General features: G+C 36.6%; 5 protein-coding genes across 6 annotated transcripts in view; 1 reads left to right on the forward strand and 4 right to left on the reverse strand.

Annotated features, from left to right (window-relative positions):
- The window catches only part of LOC106408119 (disease resistance protein RBA1-like), a 70,754-nt gene that overhangs the window by 15,816 nt on the left and 35,442 nt on the right, over positions 1 to 19,496 (reverse strand). The gene's annotated exons all lie outside the window — the stretch shown is intronic.
- On the reverse strand, positions 383 to 3,066 carry LOC106410410 (xylan glycosyltransferase MUCI21-like). The gene is made up of 2 exons (XM_013850901.3): positions 2,789 to 3,066; positions 383 to 1,702 (listed from the first exon to the last, which is right to left on the reverse strand). The coding sequence occupies exons 1-2, from the start codon at positions 2,919 to 2,921 to the stop codon at positions 459 to 461; spliced, it is 1,377 nt and encodes a 458-aa protein (XP_013706355.1). The 5' UTR covers positions 2,922 to 3,066; the 3' UTR covers positions 383 to 458.
- LOC106410408 (pentatricopeptide repeat-containing protein At2g03380, mitochondrial) lies at positions 4,574 to 6,772 on the forward strand. Its single transcript, XM_013850899.3, has one exon. The coding sequence runs from the start codon at positions 4,686 to 4,688 to the stop codon at positions 6,735 to 6,737; it is 2,052 nt and encodes a 683-aa protein (XP_013706353.1). The 5' UTR covers positions 4,574 to 4,685; the 3' UTR covers positions 6,738 to 6,772.
- LOC106410411 (clp protease adapter protein ClpF, chloroplastic) lies at positions 6,698 to 8,917 on the reverse strand. Of its 2 annotated transcripts, XM_013850902.3 has the most exons (9): positions 8,776 to 8,917; positions 8,284 to 8,658; positions 8,143 to 8,202; positions 7,971 to 8,065; positions 7,715 to 7,887; positions 7,514 to 7,626; positions 7,302 to 7,347; positions 7,140 to 7,180; positions 6,698 to 7,062 (listed from the first exon to the last, which is right to left on the reverse strand). In XM_013850902.3, the coding sequence occupies exons 2-9, from the start codon at positions 8,611 to 8,613 to the stop codon at positions 6,922 to 6,924; spliced, it is 999 nt and encodes a 332-aa protein (XP_013706356.1). In that variant the 5' UTR covers positions 8,614 to 8,658; positions 8,776 to 8,917; the 3' UTR covers positions 6,698 to 6,921. The 2 variants fall into 2 exon arrangements, with proteins under 2 accessions (XP_013706356.1, XP_022561812.1); XM_022706091.2 differs by having other exon boundaries at positions 8,284 to 8,872.
- On the reverse strand, positions 18,281 to 19,178 carry LOC106409683 (nodulin-related protein 1). The gene has a single exon (XM_022706092.2). It carries the CDS (start codon positions 18,952 to 18,954, stop codon positions 18,421 to 18,423), a length of 534 nt encoding a protein of 177 aa, XP_022561813.1. The 5' UTR covers positions 18,955 to 19,178; the 3' UTR covers positions 18,281 to 18,420.

The following is a 19,496-nucleotide window of genomic DNA, read 5'->3' on the forward strand; positions in this document are numbered from 1 at the left end:
AATTTTAAATGCGGAAGAAGACTCTCTAACCGTATAAATTTAAACTCCGAGTTTCCTTTTCTAAAAATTAATTACTCGAAAATACAATTTGAAATTTATTAAAATTTCAATTTGTGAACAATGCTTTGTTTTAACGCGAAATTAAAATGACTGGATAGTGAAAATATGCCGTGGGGCCCGCATATTAACGCTGCTCCAGCACATAACTTATTGTACAACGCAATTATTCTACCAATCATTGAACCTATCTAGCTCAGCCAGAGGATTTCAAAAACAAATAAGTACACCTGTTTGTACTAGCGACAATCTGAAGAATTTCGATTTAGTTTGGTTTAATTTAGTACAAAATCATATCGATTACATCAATTCATAAGAACATCAATTCATAAGAACGCACGAAAAAGGTAAATTAACTCAAAAATAGACAAATCATTATAATCACAAAACAGAAACGTGAATTAACCGTCTATGTCCATAAAAGTCTTAGCTTTCTCGTATGCTTTATTCATATGTTCTCTAAACCGGTTCACATCTAGTCTAACATCTTGTTCTTTCAAATAAACATTCATTTTAGTTGCATTCCAATCCACTCCTCTATAAGCAATCGGATCTTTCAAAACCAAATCATCTTTACTATACTTCTCTACCAAACTGCTTTCTCCCACATTCACTCGATACTCAGTATACTCCAACTCCATTCCCTTAGCTGGATATTCAAAGCACGTTTTAGCCACCCAACCTAATCCAAGCGGAACAATCTGAACCAAAACAGAACCTGGTCTAAGAAACAACAAATGTGTTAATGCTGCACCATGAACCCCGACCATCCCGTGGCTCGACTTTATAAGCTTATACGCTTCTTTCAAGCTCGTGGTTTTTGATGGTCTGAATATGATGACCTCGAATCCAACATCTTCAAGCATCTCTTTGATATGCTTCTCGTTTAGTATCACTCGACCAACGTTGCCATATCGACTGACCAATATTAGACGAGGCTTTTGGGATTTGAGCGTAGATAGGTTTGTGTTGTAGGCTTTGTCTAAAAGATTGTGAAAGTCCACTAACGATTTGGAGTTAGGTAATCGGATCGGGTCTATTAACATGGGCCCATGTGAAATCAGCCCCACAAAAGCTGAAGTGAAACAATGTGTAATAGAAGAAGCATTTTCATTCTCTAGTAATATGGTTTTGTGTTTGGTAAACGCACCTAGAACATCCATGTATCTTGGCATCCACCATTCCTTGGGATTGACTACCACAATGATGAAATCATGGTCGGGGTAGATCGAATTGGCCGTGATGAAGAGGGGAATGAAACCATCAATGAAATCGTGATAGATGCTTCCAGTATAACCTCCAGCGCTGAACACAATAGCCGGTGAATCATGTGTTATATCACATGATCTGGTATATACCAATGTGCCTGAGGTTAGTGTTAGCTCTTTGATTCTAGGCATGACCCATTTGTCTGTTTTTCTTGGGTATGGTCTGATCTTCTCGACAATTGGTGCTGACGTGGAGGAAATGGGGTCCATGAGAGCCAAAGTTCCAGTTCTTTGGTCAAGACTACAGGTGCCGTTGATTGAGCAGAGATCGTAGTCAGTGTGGGAACGGTCGCATGTGATTGTTGATGAAGTCATCTCTTGCGGGGCCTGGTCGATTCTTATGGTTCTGGATTCCCACGTTTGTTGCAATGACGTGCCTATAGATGAAACTTCCTTTTTTTAATTAGAAGATAATATAGTGGACATTTTTAATCGATTAAAACTGAAACATCTTTGTTATTTTAATGTCAACTGAGAAGTGATAAGTAATGAAAAGTCAAAAGAGATCTGCTTCTTTTTTTCCTTTATATATGGTTGGCCAAATATTATGGTCATTATTTCTTTTTAATATTAAAAATTAAAATCCTTACTAATTTAATAAATAGCCTAGAGTTCAGCTAATATAGTGATTTAGTTAAGTTTTTTTATTGACAAAAAAAAAGTTATTTTTCCCCCCATGGTTTCTGAGAACAAAGAAGAAATTAAGCTTGATTCATTTTTGTTATTATTTAAGTATATGACACAAGTTATTTTTCTTGTTCAGAAACATTATATTACACAAATATTGGAAAGAAGCGAAGTTTAAGACTAGTTTGGTCTAAAAACGTCGACTACTAAGCTTAAACAAAAGAAAAAATATCAATAACCTCTCACGTGCTTTAGAAGATACTATATAGTTTTTTTTTTGGTAATCAAGATTGAAGATACTATATAGTTATAACTTATAAGTTCGAGACTGACACGAAATTTAAGTATCATTGGTTTTAGTAATATTAATGTGTAGATCTACACTCGTATCAAATCAAATCTCATATAATAAAAAATTGGAAAAATCGCATTTTAATCTTAAAATAGCAAAAAACTAGCATTTTAAAATCTTAGAGTTAATTGACTTGGACTTTAAACATTTACAAAGAAATGATAACCATTACTGTTAACCAAACCTTTACCTAGTTTCCGATCACTTTAGTTCAAACATTTATGGCTTCCGATCCAGTCATACCATTTTTATTGATTTTTAAAAAGTTTGATTTAGTGCGACCGTTGTGTTAGCATTCAGATTTAAATAAGCTAAACTATTTTACTATTTTATGAATTCTTTCTTTTTTTGCTAAGATACTATTTTGTGAATTTTCAGTTTAACAATATAATTGTTCCGTCTCCTTGTAAAGACAACATTACAGTGATACGTAAAAGGGAAATTTGAATCGCAAGATGAAGAAGTGGTCTGATAGTTGACATACCTTGAGAGGAACTTAGGGAAGGAATTAACCGAAGATCAGATACGGAGGAGAAGAGAGCAAGATACGTCACCAGAACGATGAACGAGGCAACCGCTGCCACCGTATAACTCTTCGGTATGGTTTTCATAACCATGATTCTTTGGTGTTGGTGTAGTGTGATAAATATGTATCTATGAATACAACTGAAGCTTTATCGTCCCTAAAAGCGTTTGGTTTTCTTTACGGGGGGAGAAAAGAAGAAAAACATTGCCAGAAGATTCACAAAAAATGCGAACGAGACAATGCGCATCTTATATACTACTATTTTAAACTTTTCTCTAAAAATAATTTTTGATTTGTTATTATTGTCTTCCTCAGTTTGGCACATGTCTTTTTCTCTTATATTGTGTAGATTTTTTATGAATATTTATATAATATTTCTTTCTTTTCCGTAAAACAATATTTGAAAGACTGCCATGTACATGAACCTTTTTCTTAATTGTCTGCCGTTACGAGTGTAACAATTTAATTTATAAAACCTCTAACAATTTTTAATTAGTTACATCTATTAATAATATCAATCACAATTATCGTCAAATGCTGTGTGTTTGTGTAACTATACAACTGTGTCTTTTCATTATAATGTCAAAGTTGTGTTTTTTCATTAAAACATTTGTGTCTTTTTATTTTAAAAATAAAAGTAGTTTAAAAATATTATCATCTTATAAAATGACCTGTGATTCTATAATATATATAAAGATGGAATTATTTTAAAATAATTATGTGTCTTTTCAATATGCAAACTATATATCGAAAGGAAGTTTAGATGTCAAAGTTTGTGGCTTTGTGTTTTTTTATACTGTTAAAAAGGTTGCGTTTTTAATTATAAACAGTTGTATCATTATAATATAAGCAATCTTCAAGTAATAAATGCTGCTGCATGGGAAGACTATAATAGAACGTATAATTAACAATATATCTTGTATCCGTTTACAGCTGTTCACTCCATTTTGTCGTTTTGATAAATCATAAAAACGACATATAATTAAATCGATATTAGTAACCAGCTAAAGATGTACGGTAACCTCTGTAAATTAATAATATTGGGACTTTTAAATTTTATTAATTTATAGAGATATTAATTTACAAAAATTTTCATATTTAGATTTATTATTTTAAGATATATTTATTCCAAGATAAAAAAAATATTTGATTTTTTTGTATACACATTAATTGTTATTTTTTGAAATTTGACATTTATATTAATTTTTTTATATTATTTGGTTTATATAATATATATCGCATAGTGATTTTAAATATAATATTACTAAATCTCATCAAAAATATATTAAATGTTAAGAAAATATAAAGATAATTTCATTGTGAATATAAAACAAACAATATAATAATATGTTCTTACTTATATAAAATATGTATACATATAAATTATTAATTTATAATTTTAATGGGACCATATATTTACATAAAATTTTCTAAAAAATTATTATCTTATTATTTTATCGATTTATGTCATATTTTGAATCGGTCCAAGTTGGGACCGACAAAATTCATTAATTTATAAAAATTATTAATTTATAGAGTATTAATTTATAGAGGTTCTACCGTTTTTTTTACGTATCTACATTCATTTGTATACACCTTTAATCTCTTACTCAATATGGTTGTTTTTGGTTCTTCAACGCAAGATGCTTAAACTATGAAAAACTGATAGACATTAATTTTTCATGGGAGGCTTGACGGGACAGCTTAAGTTATCAATAGACGGGCATTTAAATCATTCATTTCATCATAGCGTGGGCCTCTAAAGGCCCATTAAGTTTTTTCATTACAACCTCAGACCAAGCATTTGGCGGGAAGAGCCACGCCGCCACCGGGAAGTTGCCGACGGCGAGAACCGATGCTTCGCTTACGCCTATGGGTTAGAAGATTTACGTTTCAACGGAGATGCGTCCATAATGTCTCCACTTCCTCTCTGCTTTACGCCGCATCGATTCCGAGCCTTCGCCTCTTAAGTAACTGCAAGAGCATTGATTCACTGCGGAAAGCTCACGGGGTCTTAACGGGGAATGGGCTTATGTCTGACATATCGTGTGCCACTAAGCTCGTTAGTCTCTACGGTTCCTTTGGGTACACTAAAGATGCACGCTTGGTGTTCGATCAAATTCCCGAACCAGATTTCTATTTATGGAAAGTCATGCTCAGCTGTTATCACCAGAACAGAGAGAGTCTCGAAGTCGTAAAGCTTTATTCTTTAATGAGGAAACACGGTTACGACAACATTGTTTTCTCCATAGCTTTGAAAGCGTGCACTGAGATGCAGGATTTGGATAACGGGAAGAAGATACATTGCGACATTTTTAAGATGCTAGGCTGTGATGATATTGTGTTGACAGGTCTTGTAGATATGTATGCTAAGTGTGGAGAGATCAAGACTTCTTGTAGAGTGTTTGAAGGTGTTAGCTTGAGGAATGTGGTTTCTTGGACTTCGATGATTGCTGGGTATGTGAAGAACGGCTTGCACGAGGAAGGGTTGGCTGTGTTTAATCAGATGAGGGGAAGCTCTGTTTCGGGTAATGAAGTTACGTACGGTACTCTTGTCACGGCGTGCGCGAAGCTCGGTGCTTTACATCAAGGGAAGTGGTTACACGGTTGTTTGATTAAGAGTGGGATTGAGTTGGGATCATGCTTGGTGACGTCTCTGTTAGATATGTATCTTAAATGTGGTGATATAAGCAATGCGCGTTGGGTGTTTAATGACTATTCCCATGTGGATCTTGTCATGTGGACGGCGATGATTGTGGGATACACACATAACGGAAGTGCCAGTGAGGCTTTGAGCTTGTTTCAGAAAATGAAAGGAGTTGGAATCAAGCCTAACTGTGTTACCATTGCAAGTGTCTTATCCGGTTGTGGTCTGGTTGGGAATCTTGAACTTGGAAGATTAGTTCATAGCCTATCCATCAAAGCTGGTCTTTGGGATACAAATGTTGCTAACGCTCTGGTTCACATGTATGCCAAGTGTTATCAGAACAGAGAAGCTATGTATGTGTTTGAAAGGGAATCAGAGAAAGATTTAGTCGCTTGGAATTCTATAATTTCCGGTTTTTCACAAAACGGATCTGTCCACGAAGCTTTGTTTCTGTTCCACCGCATGGTTTCAGAGTCTGTGACGCCTAATGGTGTAACAGTTGCAAGTCTCTTCTCAGCATGTGCTTCCCTCGGGTCTTTACCCATAGGTTCCTCTCTTCATGCTTATTCCCTGAAACTGGGCTTCTTGGCATCATCAAGTGTCCATGTTGGTACTGCGCTCTTGGACTTCTACGCCAAATGTGGGGATGCGGAATCAGCTCGTAGCGTTTTCGACACTATAGAGGAGAAAAATACGATCACATGGAGTGCTATGATCGGAGGCTACGGAAAGCAAGGGGACAGAGAAGGCTCTATTGAGCTATTTGAAGAGATGCTGAAGAAGGAACAAAAGCCGAACGAATCAACCTTCACGTCTATTTTATCAGCTTGTAGTCACACGGGGATGGTTAACGAAGGGAAGAAGTACTTTAACTCGATGCACAAAGACTACAACTTCACGCCTTCCGCAAAGCACTACACATGTATGGTTGATATGCTGGCACGAGCAGGTGAGCTTGAGCAAGCCTTGGACCTGATCGAGAAGATGCCAATTCAACCAGACGTGAGATGTTTTGCAGCGTTTCTCCATGGATGTGGAATGCATTCGAGGTTTGATCTTGGGGAGATCGTGATCAAGAAGATGTTTGATTTGCATCCTGATGATGCCTCTTATTATGTGCTTGTGTCTAATTTGTATGCGTTGGATGGAAGATGGAGCCAGGCTAAAGAGGTGAGGAATCTGATGAAGCAGAGAGGTCTGCGCAAGGTCGCAGGACATAGTACAATGGAAACAGAGTTGTCTCATAGCTTTTGTGGATGAACAAAGAATCATATATACACAAAAGCATTCTTGGATTACGTCGATTTGTTTAGTGTACAGAACAAGAACAGTTCTACGAGGATATATAAGATAACGAACAGTGAACAGCTCTGAGCTGTGCTAAGATTCTTGCTTTGTTGCGTGGTCCCAGCAAGAATCTGTGATAGTGAAAGCCGCTTTCATCTTAATCCTCATCTTGTGAATCAAAGGGAACTTCATGCCGAGGTTTGTTGTACTTCTCACGCAGCTGTTGGATTGGGATGAAATCTCCAGCTGTATCCGCACCATAGAAGAGGAAAGAAATGTATGGATGATCAAACCTTTCCTGTAGAAACCACACGCAAACATGAGTCAAAAAAAAAAACATTGCAATGGAGATGAGATTATCCACAATCTGCTCACTTTGTCAGGTTTCTCAGGAGCTAATAGATTGTCTTCAGGAACTGCAAAATATCAGATCCACAGTCAGGTGATGAGGATAGTATTCACTGTTTAATGTTGTCCAGCAGCAGAATCTCAAAGAATATATACAGTTAACGTTGGACTCGAATACTTGGAGCTTACCGTATGCCACTAGTAGATCAGGGTGGGTGCGTACATCGACAAGAACCTGCTAGACACAAGCAAGAAGGTTTACATATTCTTGTTTTCTTCTCTAAATATGCATTAAACAGTCTTAGATCGTTCATATGTGTTTTAATATGCTCCAGATATTTGTTTCAGCTTCTTTTTTCTATCAATTTAAGCCTTTATGTGCGTTGTTTCCGAACAAGAACCTGATAAAATGGCTGATTAGATCCACGAGGCAGCTTTTCAACTTCTGCAGCTTCCATCCAGGAGCTTGATTCACAGCAAACTGGATCCATCCCGCAAACCACAGCCCTGTAACCTGCAACAGATGAAAAATATCATGTAAGTTCCCCAAGATGAATGTAAAACCAAAGCGAAAGAAGCACTAATACAAATGACAATGTTACCAAAAGCTTTGTGTTTCAGTTTCTGTCCCAGACGAAACGCATACTCTGCATTCTCAAAAGCCAAGGCTTTGGCAGATACAGCTAATGACTCTGCCTCAAGCTTTGAGATCTCATCTCTCAACTTAGCTGCCAAACCATAATCCTCACCGTCAATAGCATTCTGGAGATCTGCACTGCAATCATAGCAAATAAACAATAAAAGATGGTACACTCCAATGTTTACACTTGCAAACAAAGAGAGAATATAACAACTCACCGTAGCCTTATGATGCTAATACCCTTGTCTTGTGCTTCACTTTTGGATGATGATCCTCTTTTCAATTCCTGCAGTCTTATCGCCTCCTCTTCAACCTACCAACCACACACCTTTATCTACTGTTGTGTTGCAATCTCACTGAAAGATTCAAAACATGTAATTTCATAACTACCTCCGTTAGCTTTTCTCTAAGTTGTTGCGCAATGTCGTACTGCTCCATATTCAAAGCACACTGTAACACCAAAACTCAGATCATTTCAATGTTGTCAACACCACCAAAAAAACTCGTGAACAATAGTAATCTTGCTGTTACCTGAACACGAGTAGCCAAGTCAAGCTGAAAGAAGAAGATCAAAATATCTTCATTGGCACTCTCGCTTCGCTCAGAGTTTGGATCTAGACCTTGGTCACCTCCTTGAAATGGCCATCTAGCTTCAACCCGCATCATGTTTCTTTGCTTTAGTGACTTCCAATGGCTTCTTAGAAATGATGATGATGATGATCTACGCAAGAATTGACACGACACACATCGATCACCAATCAGTCCTGAAGATTTCTCCAACTTTACACGATTCCTCCATGAGCTGTAAACTTGTACACTTCCACAGATTGTTAACGTGCTTAGCGACTGAGTTTGCACCATTTTTATGAGGACCGTAGTCACACTTTCCAAACCTGATAATCGTTACTACAAAACCCAACAGTAATCAGACAGAGCAGATTCGGATGAGATTCTAAACTCGAAATGAAAGGAACGAGATAAAAGCAGGTTTGTAAAGTGAAAATTCGAGAAACTTTCACTAACTGTATAGATTCCGGCAACACACGCCGATCAACTAAGAAACTTGCCGGCACGGAGGAGAGTTTTCGTCCTCACAGATTTTTTTCTCTCTTATTTGTTGAAAGTTGAAACTCATAGCCACTAAATATATTTATCCTTTCAACTTTTGTTACGCATCATGACCCAGTTTAGGCCCATTAAAATGCTTTTTTTTTTTTTTTATTCCAAAGATATTACATAGTTTTTTTGTCCTTGTCTAGCTTCTTTAGCCATTACATCAACATTCCTAGTTAAAGCTCTAGGTACATAATAAAAAGTAAAGCTTAATTGCTTGGCCATTGCCACAATGGACGCCTCTATGTTACAGACTTTGAAGATGGTTTGTTCAGTCATTTACTCATTTCTAAGTTAGTTACAATCAATCATAAAAGCGACATGCTTGTATACTTCTTGAACCACCATAAGAATGGAGCATGCTTCAGCTTCTAATGGAGAGCTTGTTGGCTTGATTGAAGAAGAGGCATGAAGATTCGGGACGCCTTCTTTACTGTATAAGGACCATCCAATCCCTCTGACCTCTTTCTCATTAACCCTAGAAGCATCTATCCAAAGAGTACATAGAAGCCGAGCTAGGGAGTACCTCTTGTATGGTTGTAGTTTTTGAGATTATCTCCCTATCCGATTGAGTATTTTGATTTGCAAGTTGGAGCGCCTCCCTTCATTGTTGACAATCACACAGTGCTCTTTCTCATTTTCTAGATTTTCGAACCCATAAAAAAGCTCAATATCTCCACCTTGTTTTCTTTCACATCTTATGATACTATTTAGATTTTGAATAAGGAAAGCTGAATCCTCATTAGGTACCTTAAAAGTAGTGGGATCCAGGGACCATATTTCTTTAGAAACTCTACAGTGGAACATCATATGATTAAGAGTTTCTTTTTCCTCTCCACATACTTGGCACCAATCGCCTGTTTTTATGCCCCTCTTCTTTAGATTGTATGCCACAGGTAAGCTGTTATGAGCAATTTTACACCAGAATGTCTTTATTTTGGAGGAAGATTTAGTTTTCGCATCGCCGATCTGATTTTTTTTTAATTTCATTAGGCGTTTCTATTGCCTCTTGAGTCTTGTTGACCTTCATGGGTTGTGATTTGTCTCTGTAAGTGATACCTAGATTTAACACCGTAATGATCATCTTTTGTGTACGACCAAATAATGATGTCAGGCTTATGGAAGAGGCTAGGTCGTATGCGAAGAATGTTACTTGCATCTTGGTCATTAAACATATTCCTGATTAGTTGTATGTTCCATTCCGTATTATTTTCAGTAAAGAGCTCACATACAAGGAGTTGGGGACAATGAATTGGTGTTGTACTAGTGGCACTTGTAGCAGGCTTTGAGCCTAACCATTGATCCTTCCAAACACTAATATCCTTAATTTCCATTGCCTACTATCCATTTAACCCATTTTCTAAGAAGATCTTGTGTCTGTATAATCTTGCGCCAACCATAGCTGGACGTGGAGTAACTCCTGGCCTCTAAAAAATTTGTATGATGATAATACTTGACCTTGAAAACTCTAGCTAGTAGTGACTGAGGGTGTTTTAGCAGACGCCATTGTTGTTTAGCTAGTAGTGCCATGTTGAAATCCTCCAAGTCTCTTAACCAAATCCCCCATCTTTTTTTTTATCTTGTAATTTTCCTCCAGCTTACTCATGCAATCTTGTTCTTATCTGTAACAGAGGACCACCAGAACCTTCTCATATAAGTTGTAATCTCTCGGATTAGTCCTTTTGGGAGCCTTTAACAAGACATTGCATAAGTGGGTAACGCAGTAATCACCTCTTTCAGCATCACTTCTTTGCCTGCTTGAGAGAGATATTTATTGTACCAGCTATCTATTCTATTCTTAATTTTCTGTCTAATGTATTCAAAAGCATCTTTCTTCTTCTTACCAATTTTTTCAGGTAGTCCTAAATATCTCCCAAAACCTCTTAACTTGGTAATTCCTATAGTTTCAATCAAAATATTTTGATCAGTTTGGGGAATACCTTTGGAAAAGGTGATGGCAGATTTGGCATAGTTGACTGCTTGTCCAGATGCTTTTTGATATATGGCAAGAACTTCTTTTAATGCTCTACATTCCTCCATTGTTGCTCTGCAAAAAACTAGAGAATCATCTGCAAAAAAATAGGTGTGAGATAGCTGGTCCTCCTCGTGAAGCTTTGTATTCATGGAGCTTTTGATTTTGAATTACTTTTTTGATCAACTGAGACAATCCTTCAGTACATATAATGTATACGTAGAGAGAGATGGGGTCTCCCTGTCGGATTTCTCTCTGTGGTTGAATTGAATCTGTAGGGTCTCCATTAAACAGTACTGAATAAGTATAAGAGGATATACATGTGTGTATCCATCTGCACCAAGTATCACTAAAGCCCATCTGTCTCATTACTGAATCAAGAAATTTACACTCAACCTTATCAAATTCTTTAGATATGTCTTGTTTAATTGCCATGAACTTGTTTTTTAGGTTCTTGGTATGTAAATAATGCATCAGTTCATCAGCAATTAAGACATTATCTGTGATTAAACGCCCTAGTATAAAAGTTGTTTGATTTTCTGAAATGATTCTATCTAATCAGGGTTTGAGTCTCTCTGCTAAAATTTTAAAAATTATCTTGTAAGCAACATTTGAAAGACTAATTGGTCTATAGTCTTTTAGTGTGGAAGGGGAATCAGTTTTAGGGATGAGGCAAATGTGGGTATGGTTTATCTTGGAGTCTAAATAATTCTGTTGAAAGAAGAGTTTAACATGAGAGAACACACCTTGCTTAATGACATCCCACTGATGTCTGAAGAAGCATGTGTTCATGCCGTCAGGGCTAGGAGATTTATCCAGGTTTATAACAAAAGCTGCCTCTTCAATCTCCTGCTTCGGTACTTCTTTGGTTAATTGTTTGTCGATCTCTTCCGTTATTACTCTGGGTATTCCTTGAATCAGATCAGGAGCAATACTACAGCCTTCAGTGGCATAAATCTTTTGGAAATATGCTTTAATCTCGGATTGAATATCACATGGATCCGTGTATATGCATCCTTCATCATCTGCGAAGTGAATGATCGATCCTATTATAGCTTCTTCTTTTCATTGTCTTTGAATGAAAGAATTTGTTGTTCATGTCCCCTGCTTGCACCCAGTGTACTCTGCTCTTAGTTCTCCAATACTCTTCTTCGGTTCTTCCATCCTATATTGCAGGCTTAGCTCCGCTTTTAACATGTTAAGAGCACCATAATCAACATTAGGACTTATGTTTTTATTCCTTATGTTTAGATTCTATATAGATTTTTGAGGTTATATTTACTCGATGGCCAAAAAAAAACATATAAATATGAAATTATATGAATTAGCAAATTAAATACATGATTCCTAAAAAATAGGCCCAATCCTTGCATACATGATTTCTAAAAGATTAAGCTTATTTAAATGTTAATTTGTTATGAACCAGATCGCGTGGATGACTAATAACCAAGAGATTATGATTTGTAATCTTTCCATTTATATATGACGGTGTAATCTGCTATATAAGGAACTTCTATGTTATGAATAAAGATAGACTTTTCCATTACTTTTATAACACGTTATCAGCACGAAACTCTAAATCCCTAAGCTAATACCCAAATCGAAAAACCCTAAAACCCTAACCCTAGCCGGCGATCCGACGAACCCTAAACCCCGATCGCGTCTCTTGTTCCCGCATCTATTCCAGCTCGCGTCCCCGATCAGCTTCAGCCCAAGGCGTTCTCGATCCTAGCTCAGACGTTCGCGACCCGAGAGCAGCTCCAGCACGCGACCTCTTCCTCGTTCGCGACAGCATCAGACAGCTCGCGTCCGACGATCAAGGTGTTCCGGATCAAGCAACAAAGGACGTCCGCGACCCGATAGAAGCGACTCGATCCATTCCAGCTCGCGTCCCGTTCGTGTCCAGCTCGCGGCTCAACTCCTTTGGTGGTCCGATTCAACAATCATCTAAGGTTAAAAGGTAATTCAAAACCTAAGAACCCATAATCGAACATGGATTGATTGATAAAGAATGAAACCCTAAAACCCTAATCTTTATGAATCAAAACCATAGGGTAATATATCAAAAATCCTAATTGAGTAAATCAAAGCTCTAAAAGTTCGATACCCCAAACCCTAAATCATGTTCCTACATGATTAAAACCCCAAATCGGTTTTTACAAGTTAAAATCCGATAAACTCTAACCTTATATCTATAAACCCTAAATAATATAAGTATCAGAATTAATTATACTATAATTATCAAATCACATATTAAACCCTAACCGAATATTTTGAGATCAAAACTGTTTTCGGTTTTGATCATTGAGGTTTTAAATCTGATCAAATCTGATGCTATGTTGCTAGAATTGTTTGACCGTTAAATTGATAGATTTATTTTCTCATCCTGCTTGGTTAATTGTTCATCTGATTTAAAATTGTTTAAACCGACCAGCCTGTTAAAATATTGATTGAATCCGATAGGTTGCTAGCTTGCTTTGCTTATATAATCCGATAGGTTGATAGATTGATTGATTGAGGTATACTTGTTTGAAATCCGAATGATCTGATTGCATGATTCTTGAGGTTTAATATCATCTGCTAGGATTAATAGTTTTGTAATCTGATCTGTTTTAAATAGAACCCTAAATAATTCGTATGATAGGTTATATTGATCTGATTTGGATGTCTTTGAGAATTGAGAATCCGTATGCTAGGTTGATAGATTCATGATAAAATCTAATGTCTTGAGGTTTAAGATTGTATGCTAAGTTCGATTAAATTGATTGATCTGAATATATGTTTTTGAGGTTTGATAATTTCGGATACTAGATAAATTATTTACACATGGTTTATGCTAAATACCAATCAGCTTTGAAACTGATTCATTGAAATTCATGCTTGAAATCTATATTCTAGTATTGCTAAAATCAGCCTTGAAGCTGATTCATTGAAATTCATGCTTGAAATCTATATTCTAGTATTGCTAAAATCAGCCTTGAAACTGATTGAGTGATTAATAAATCTTTTTACTGGTCTTGCTAAAATCCATTGATTGTTAAACCCTAATTGCATGATTAATTGAATTCGTTTTTGCTAGTTTTGATAAACCATAATATTATGAGCACATAGAAATAGTATTGCTGGGACTTGCTAGAAATTGACTGATTGATTAAATGCCTTTAAGATTGATAGTCTCATTGTCCTCACAAGATTGAAATCCGAATTGATTGTTTTTAAGAGTAAGGCTGCATAAAAATTATACCTAAATATTGAGTGATATATGATTTGAGATGTCGAAAATCAACCTGGATTTTGCTGCCCTAAATCTCTCTGGAGATAATTATTTACGGTGGGCATTGGATACAAAGATTATCCTAAAGTCAAAAAGACTTGGTGAATGTATCATAGAAGACAATAATGCCAATGAGAAAGATTGATACATGGTAATATTAATTATTAGCCATCATCTTATTAAGTGTCTCAAAGATCAATATCTAACTATAGAGAATCCTCTAGACCTTTGGACAGAGTTAAAAATCGAGATATGATCACCAAAGAACGGTGTTATTACCAAATGCCCTATTTTATTGGAGGAATCCCAGAATCCAGGACTATAAGTCCGTGGATGAGTCTATTGCTAGCTGGACAAAATAATGGATTACTGATGAGAAACAGTGAATTGAGACCTCCTGGATTAACCCCATTACCTGATACCAATAAGGCCGCAGAAGAAAAAAAAAAAAAGGTAACTACGTCCAGAATGATAGACCACGCGGTCATGGCCGTGGAGGGTGGAAAGGACGTGGCCATGGCCACTATAACACATTTGGCCGTGGGAATCACTATGGCAGAGGCCGTGGGTATCAACCCAATTTGAGCCATGGTCAAGGCAGTGGCCGTGGTATATCCTTTAAACCACAAAGCTCGACCAAATCAGTGTGCCATAGATGTGGAATGGGGAGCCATTGGGCTAAGATATGAAGAACTCCCAAACATTTTTGTGACCTCTATCAAAGAGAGTCTGAAAGGGAAGAATTCTAAAACACACTTGGTCTATAAAGATGGTGAAAATAATTTCGAACATGATCAAGATGATCTTATGGAATATGAGACTTATGATTGCCTAAAAGAATCAAGTTGATAATCTGATTTCGACATCAAACTTGTGTGATTGCTTTGCTTGTATGTTTTCTCTGATTTTTATCTCCTTGAATTTATTTCTATTATATTGTCTGATTAAATGAATGAATGATTTTTCTACATAAGTACACTGAAAAACACCAATATAAGTACTAAAGCAGGTATCGTTTGTCTGAAAGAAGACTATGACTAGGCTAATATATTATTGCCTAAAGGTATGCATATAGAAATCAGTGATGCCTTATATTCACTCAACTCTAAGAGTAAGAGCAACCTATTGAGTTTTAAAGATATAAGAATGAATGATTTCCATATTGAAACAATGGGCGAAGGAAACAAAGAGTTCCTTCAGATATATGTATAAAATCGCCTAAGGCCATAATAAGTCGTAAAGACTATACTTGCATTCTCTACTGGCCTAGACTATGCATAGATCAGTATGATAGAGACTAAAAGCCTGCGAAAATATACACTTTATGGCACGACCGGATTGACCATCCTGGTCCAAACATGATGCAAAAATTGATATTCAAAAGGCACACATTAAAAGATAAGAAGAGTTATCCCAAAGAATCTCACGTGTGTAGCATGTACACAAGGGAAACTCATTAGGCCATCACCAGTAAAATAGCTACGAGCCCTTTTTTCATAAATAAGGACTATATGTCTAGATAATACTGGTGAATACATGTCCCAAGCGTTTAAATGATTATGGTATGTCCATGGGGGTAAGTGTGGACAATTCTGTGATACATGTCCATACCAAGAACGGCTTGGCCAAAATCTTTTAAAACGCAAATAGCTGATTGATAGACCATAACTTATGAGGTCAAAACTCCCATTCACAGCTTGGGCCACACGAAATTTACATGCACCTAAGTTAATATGCATCAGGCCATTTAGTGAGCATAGATATCCCCTATCACAATTATTAACGGGTCAAGAGCCGGACATACCCTATCATAAGACATTTGGATGTGTTGTTTATGTACTAATTGCTCCACCACAGAGAACTAAGATGAGACCTCAAAAGGAGGATGGGGATATATGTTGGATATGATTCTCCAACAATAATAAAGTACTTTGAGCCAACTATGGGCGATTATATTTGAGGCCAGATACACTGATTATTTTAAGACCAGGAGAAAAAAATAATAATAAAGCTGGTAAAAGAATGATAAAATAAATAGAATGGAATCAACCATCAATGTGTTGGCATGATCTTCAGACTAAAGAATGTGAAATAGACGTCCAAAGATTATACATTTACAAATCTAGCTAATCAAATGCCAGACACATTTGCTGACCCGAAAAAGAATGACTAAGTCATATATAAACCAGCTTGTAAAGCACCAACAAATTTGATGTCCAAGAATAGACACAGTCGAGTTGCTACAGGGTCTAGACAACGTATGAAACGTGGTAGACCAAATAGGTTCCAAAAGATAAGAATCCTCGGAAACAAAAGAAAGGTGCAGAGAATGATAATCAAAATCCAAATCCGAGGTTACTAAGGAAACCATCCCAGACATGGAGATAAGGTCAGCCGGCTCTAAGGTACAGGTACCAAACAATGTAGCTTGGGACGCCAAGCTGCAAAGTATTAAATGTCCTGATAATAATGAATCTCAATCGATTATATCATGTCTGGAACATAATGGAACCAATAAGGAATGTCGACATAAGATGATTTATTTGCATACAAGGTAACACTTGAATTTATGAATATAAGCAAGGATCATGAACCCACGTCAATATAAGAGTGCGCACTCGTAGAACAGATTGGATTGAATGAAAACATGGGGTTAAATAGTTTAAGGATGAAAGGCGTATTTGGCCATATTGTTAAGACGCCATATGATGTTAAAACCAGTGGATATAAATGAGTATTGTGAGGAATAGAAATCGTGAGATATAAAGCTGATGTTGCACAATGATTCTCACAAAGACCAGTAATAGATTATGAGGTGACATACTCCCATGTGGTGGATGCAACTACTTTTAGATTTCTCATAAGTCTGGCTATATAAGAGAGAAAATTAGACTTGCAGCAAGTTGATGTAGTGACTGCATATTTATATGGTCCACTAGATAATGAAAGTACTAGAGGGTATTGAGCTGAAAGTACAGCAAGTTCTCGAGAACAATATTGATAATCATCAAAGTATATGATCTGAATATCCTAGGAACCTCTGGATACAATTTTTCAAACAGTTGAATATATCAAGAAAGAGTTTGAGATGAAAGATCTTGGAAAACAAAGTTTTGTTTGGGATTACAGTTTGAGTACATTAACAATGAAATCCTTGTGCATCAAATAGTATATATAGAAAAGGGTACTCAAGAGATTTAATATGGACCAGTCTCACCCATTATCTAGTACATGGGCATGAGATTATTTGCTTTGGACACTGATCCATTCAGTCCAAAGGTGGACGATAAAGAAGTCCATTTAGTCCTGAGATGGACGATGCAGAAGTCTTGTTTTAGACACTGATCTGATTGGTCCATAAGAAGAACGATGAAGAAGCCTTTGATTTTGGTTTATTTTATACTAACCAGCCCAAATAGGGGTTATTTGGTTTTGTTGATTTGTTTTCAGACAGGTTATGTTTTACACATGGTGGTACATGCATATCACAGCAACATCATCCAAGATTTCGTGTGTGTGTATATGAGGTCGATGACTCAATATGTTCGATCAATTGTGGCATGACCGATGGTAAAGAAGAAGCAACTATCATGTTCGAGGACGAAGCATATTCTGCCCAAGATCTTCATCACCCACAGATTTCAGAAAATTGGAGAGGTCCAAGGGATCTTCAGTAATGTCCAAATCAGGGGGAATAATGTGTATTGTACTTTTTTTCCTTCACCATGGTTTTGTCCCAATTGGATTTTCCTGGTAATGTTTTAATAAGGCAACATTAAAGCACATTACAAGCTCTAAATGGTTATGACATCCAATGGAGAGTGTTATGAACCAGATTGTGTATTGCTCATAACCAAGAGATTATGATTTGTAATCTTTCTATTTATCTATGACGATGTAATTTTCTATATAACGAATCTCTATGTTATGAATAAAGATAAACTTTTTCATTATTTTTATAACATAATTTAAGTTTTATGTTTGATTTTGAGTTTAGATGTCTCCATCATAACTTTTGTGAAAACCCTAAAAAGAGAATCAGATCTGGATAAACCAATTCTATCTGAATATAATTCTGGTTTTGGTTTACCTTCGGATGCTGGTTTTTAAACATCTTAAGATCATCTCTAGTTTTACAAAGTTAATGGCTTCCCATGAGTAATGATAACTAATCAAAGCTAATATTTTATTTTACATGATCCATCAGTTAACAAATTCAAAACTGACAACTTATATTTAATAGTAACCATGGAAGATAATATATCACTACCATAATTATTTATTTGTTGATCTACTAATTAAACATTAATCACTTCATGAAACCTTGAGCCATCTTAGCATAGTCTCCTAACCCATGGCTGCCACCTCCCGACTTCTCATCCTCTTTCTTAACCGCCGGTCCTCCAGCTCCTCCTCCATGGCTTCCGCTGACACCACCGTGACTGCCAGCACCGCCAGAGGAGTGAGAGTTGGAAGACTCGTACTTGTGGAGAAAATTTTCAGCCTTTTCGAGGTACTGACCAACACCACTCTTTTCATCAAGCTTGCCGTATCTTTGAGCTGCGTCTAGTATGTCGGCGGTGGCTCCGGCGACTTTAGCTTTGTCGAGTTTGTCTGTCTCGTTGCGAGAAGCGGCTTGAGCAGCCTCCGCTACGATCTTGGCGCTAGCCATGAGCTCGGCGTTTGTAGCTGGCTTATGCATTGTTGGATCGGAGCTGGAAGCAGGTTTATGTGTTGGAACGGTGTGGCCCGGTTTGTTATTGTTGTGGTTCGGGTCAGGGTCTGAAGTTTCCGGTTTCTTGTCGGAGAATTTCTTCTTTACTTGGTCGGTGAGGAAATCCATGTTTCTTGTCTCGTCTCAGACGAAAAAAGGTTGTTTTAGTTGATCTTGAGTTTGGAAAATGTAAAGTAACAAGTTATTCGGGGATGGTATTTATTGAAAGTGAGAAAGATTAATACTTTATTCATTGTCCACTAGTTTTATTTTTGCCTCCGCTACTTAATGGGGATAATTATAGGCATGATCTTTCCACCACAACTTTAAAGAAAACGTAATTAGCGTTTATGGATATGGTCAAGAAGAGAGTCAAATCAGTTCACATTTCATTGATCCCTTACCCAAACAAATAAACAAAACAAATCCCCAAGTTCATTGCCATTTGTTTACCATTTACCACATGTTTACTTTCAGAGCCATATATATGGCCATAACCCAATAACACATTTGTTTTATCTCCAGAATCTTAAAATATTTTATATAGAGACATAAGCTACTAAACTGTTTAATTCTTTTTTTTTCCTTACTTGGAGCCCAGAATATCAGATCCGACCATGTTTACTTATACAATTTAACACGTAATTATAGTATTTAAGAGAATGCCTTAT

This window comes from Brassica napus, chromosome C7, assembly GCF_020379485.1.
Source record: "Brassica napus cultivar Da-Ae chromosome C7, Da-Ae, whole genome shotgun sequence".
Classification (NCBI taxonomy): Eukaryota; Viridiplantae; Streptophyta; class Magnoliopsida; order Brassicales; family Brassicaceae; genus Brassica; species Brassica napus.

What these genes read in the sequence shown, in the direction of transcription:
- LOC106410410 (XM_013850901.3), bottom strand. Translation starts at nt 2,921, where the DNA reads ATGGTTATGAAAACCATACCGAAGAGTTATACGGTGGCAGCGGTTGCC. An exon ending in TTCCCTAAGTTCCTCTCAAG is followed by an intron (nt 1,703 to 2,788) that starts GTATGTCAACTA and finishes TTTCATCTATAG; the next exon opens with GCACGTCATTGCAACAAACG.
- LOC106410408 (XM_013850899.3), top strand. Translation starts at nt 4,686, where the DNA reads ATGCTTCGCTTACGCCTATGGGTTAGAAGATTTACGTTTCAACGGAGA.
- LOC106410411 (XM_013850902.3), bottom strand. Translation starts at nt 8,613, where the DNA reads ATGGTGCAAACTCAGTCGCTAAGCACGTTAACAATCTGTGGAAGTGTA. An exon ending in ATTAGCATCATAAGGCTACG is followed by an intron (nt 7,888 to 7,970) that starts GTGAGTTGTTAT and finishes CTATGATTGCAG; the next exon opens with TGCAGATCTCCAGAATGCTA. An exon ending in CTCCTGAGAAACCTGACAAA is followed by an intron (nt 7,063 to 7,139) that starts GTGAGCAGATTG and finishes TGGTTTCTACAG; the next exon opens with GAAAGGTTTGATCATCCATA.
- LOC106409683 (XM_022706092.2), bottom strand. Translation starts at nt 18,954, where the DNA reads ATGGATTTCCTCACCGACCAAGTAAAGAAGAAATTCTCCGACAAGAAA.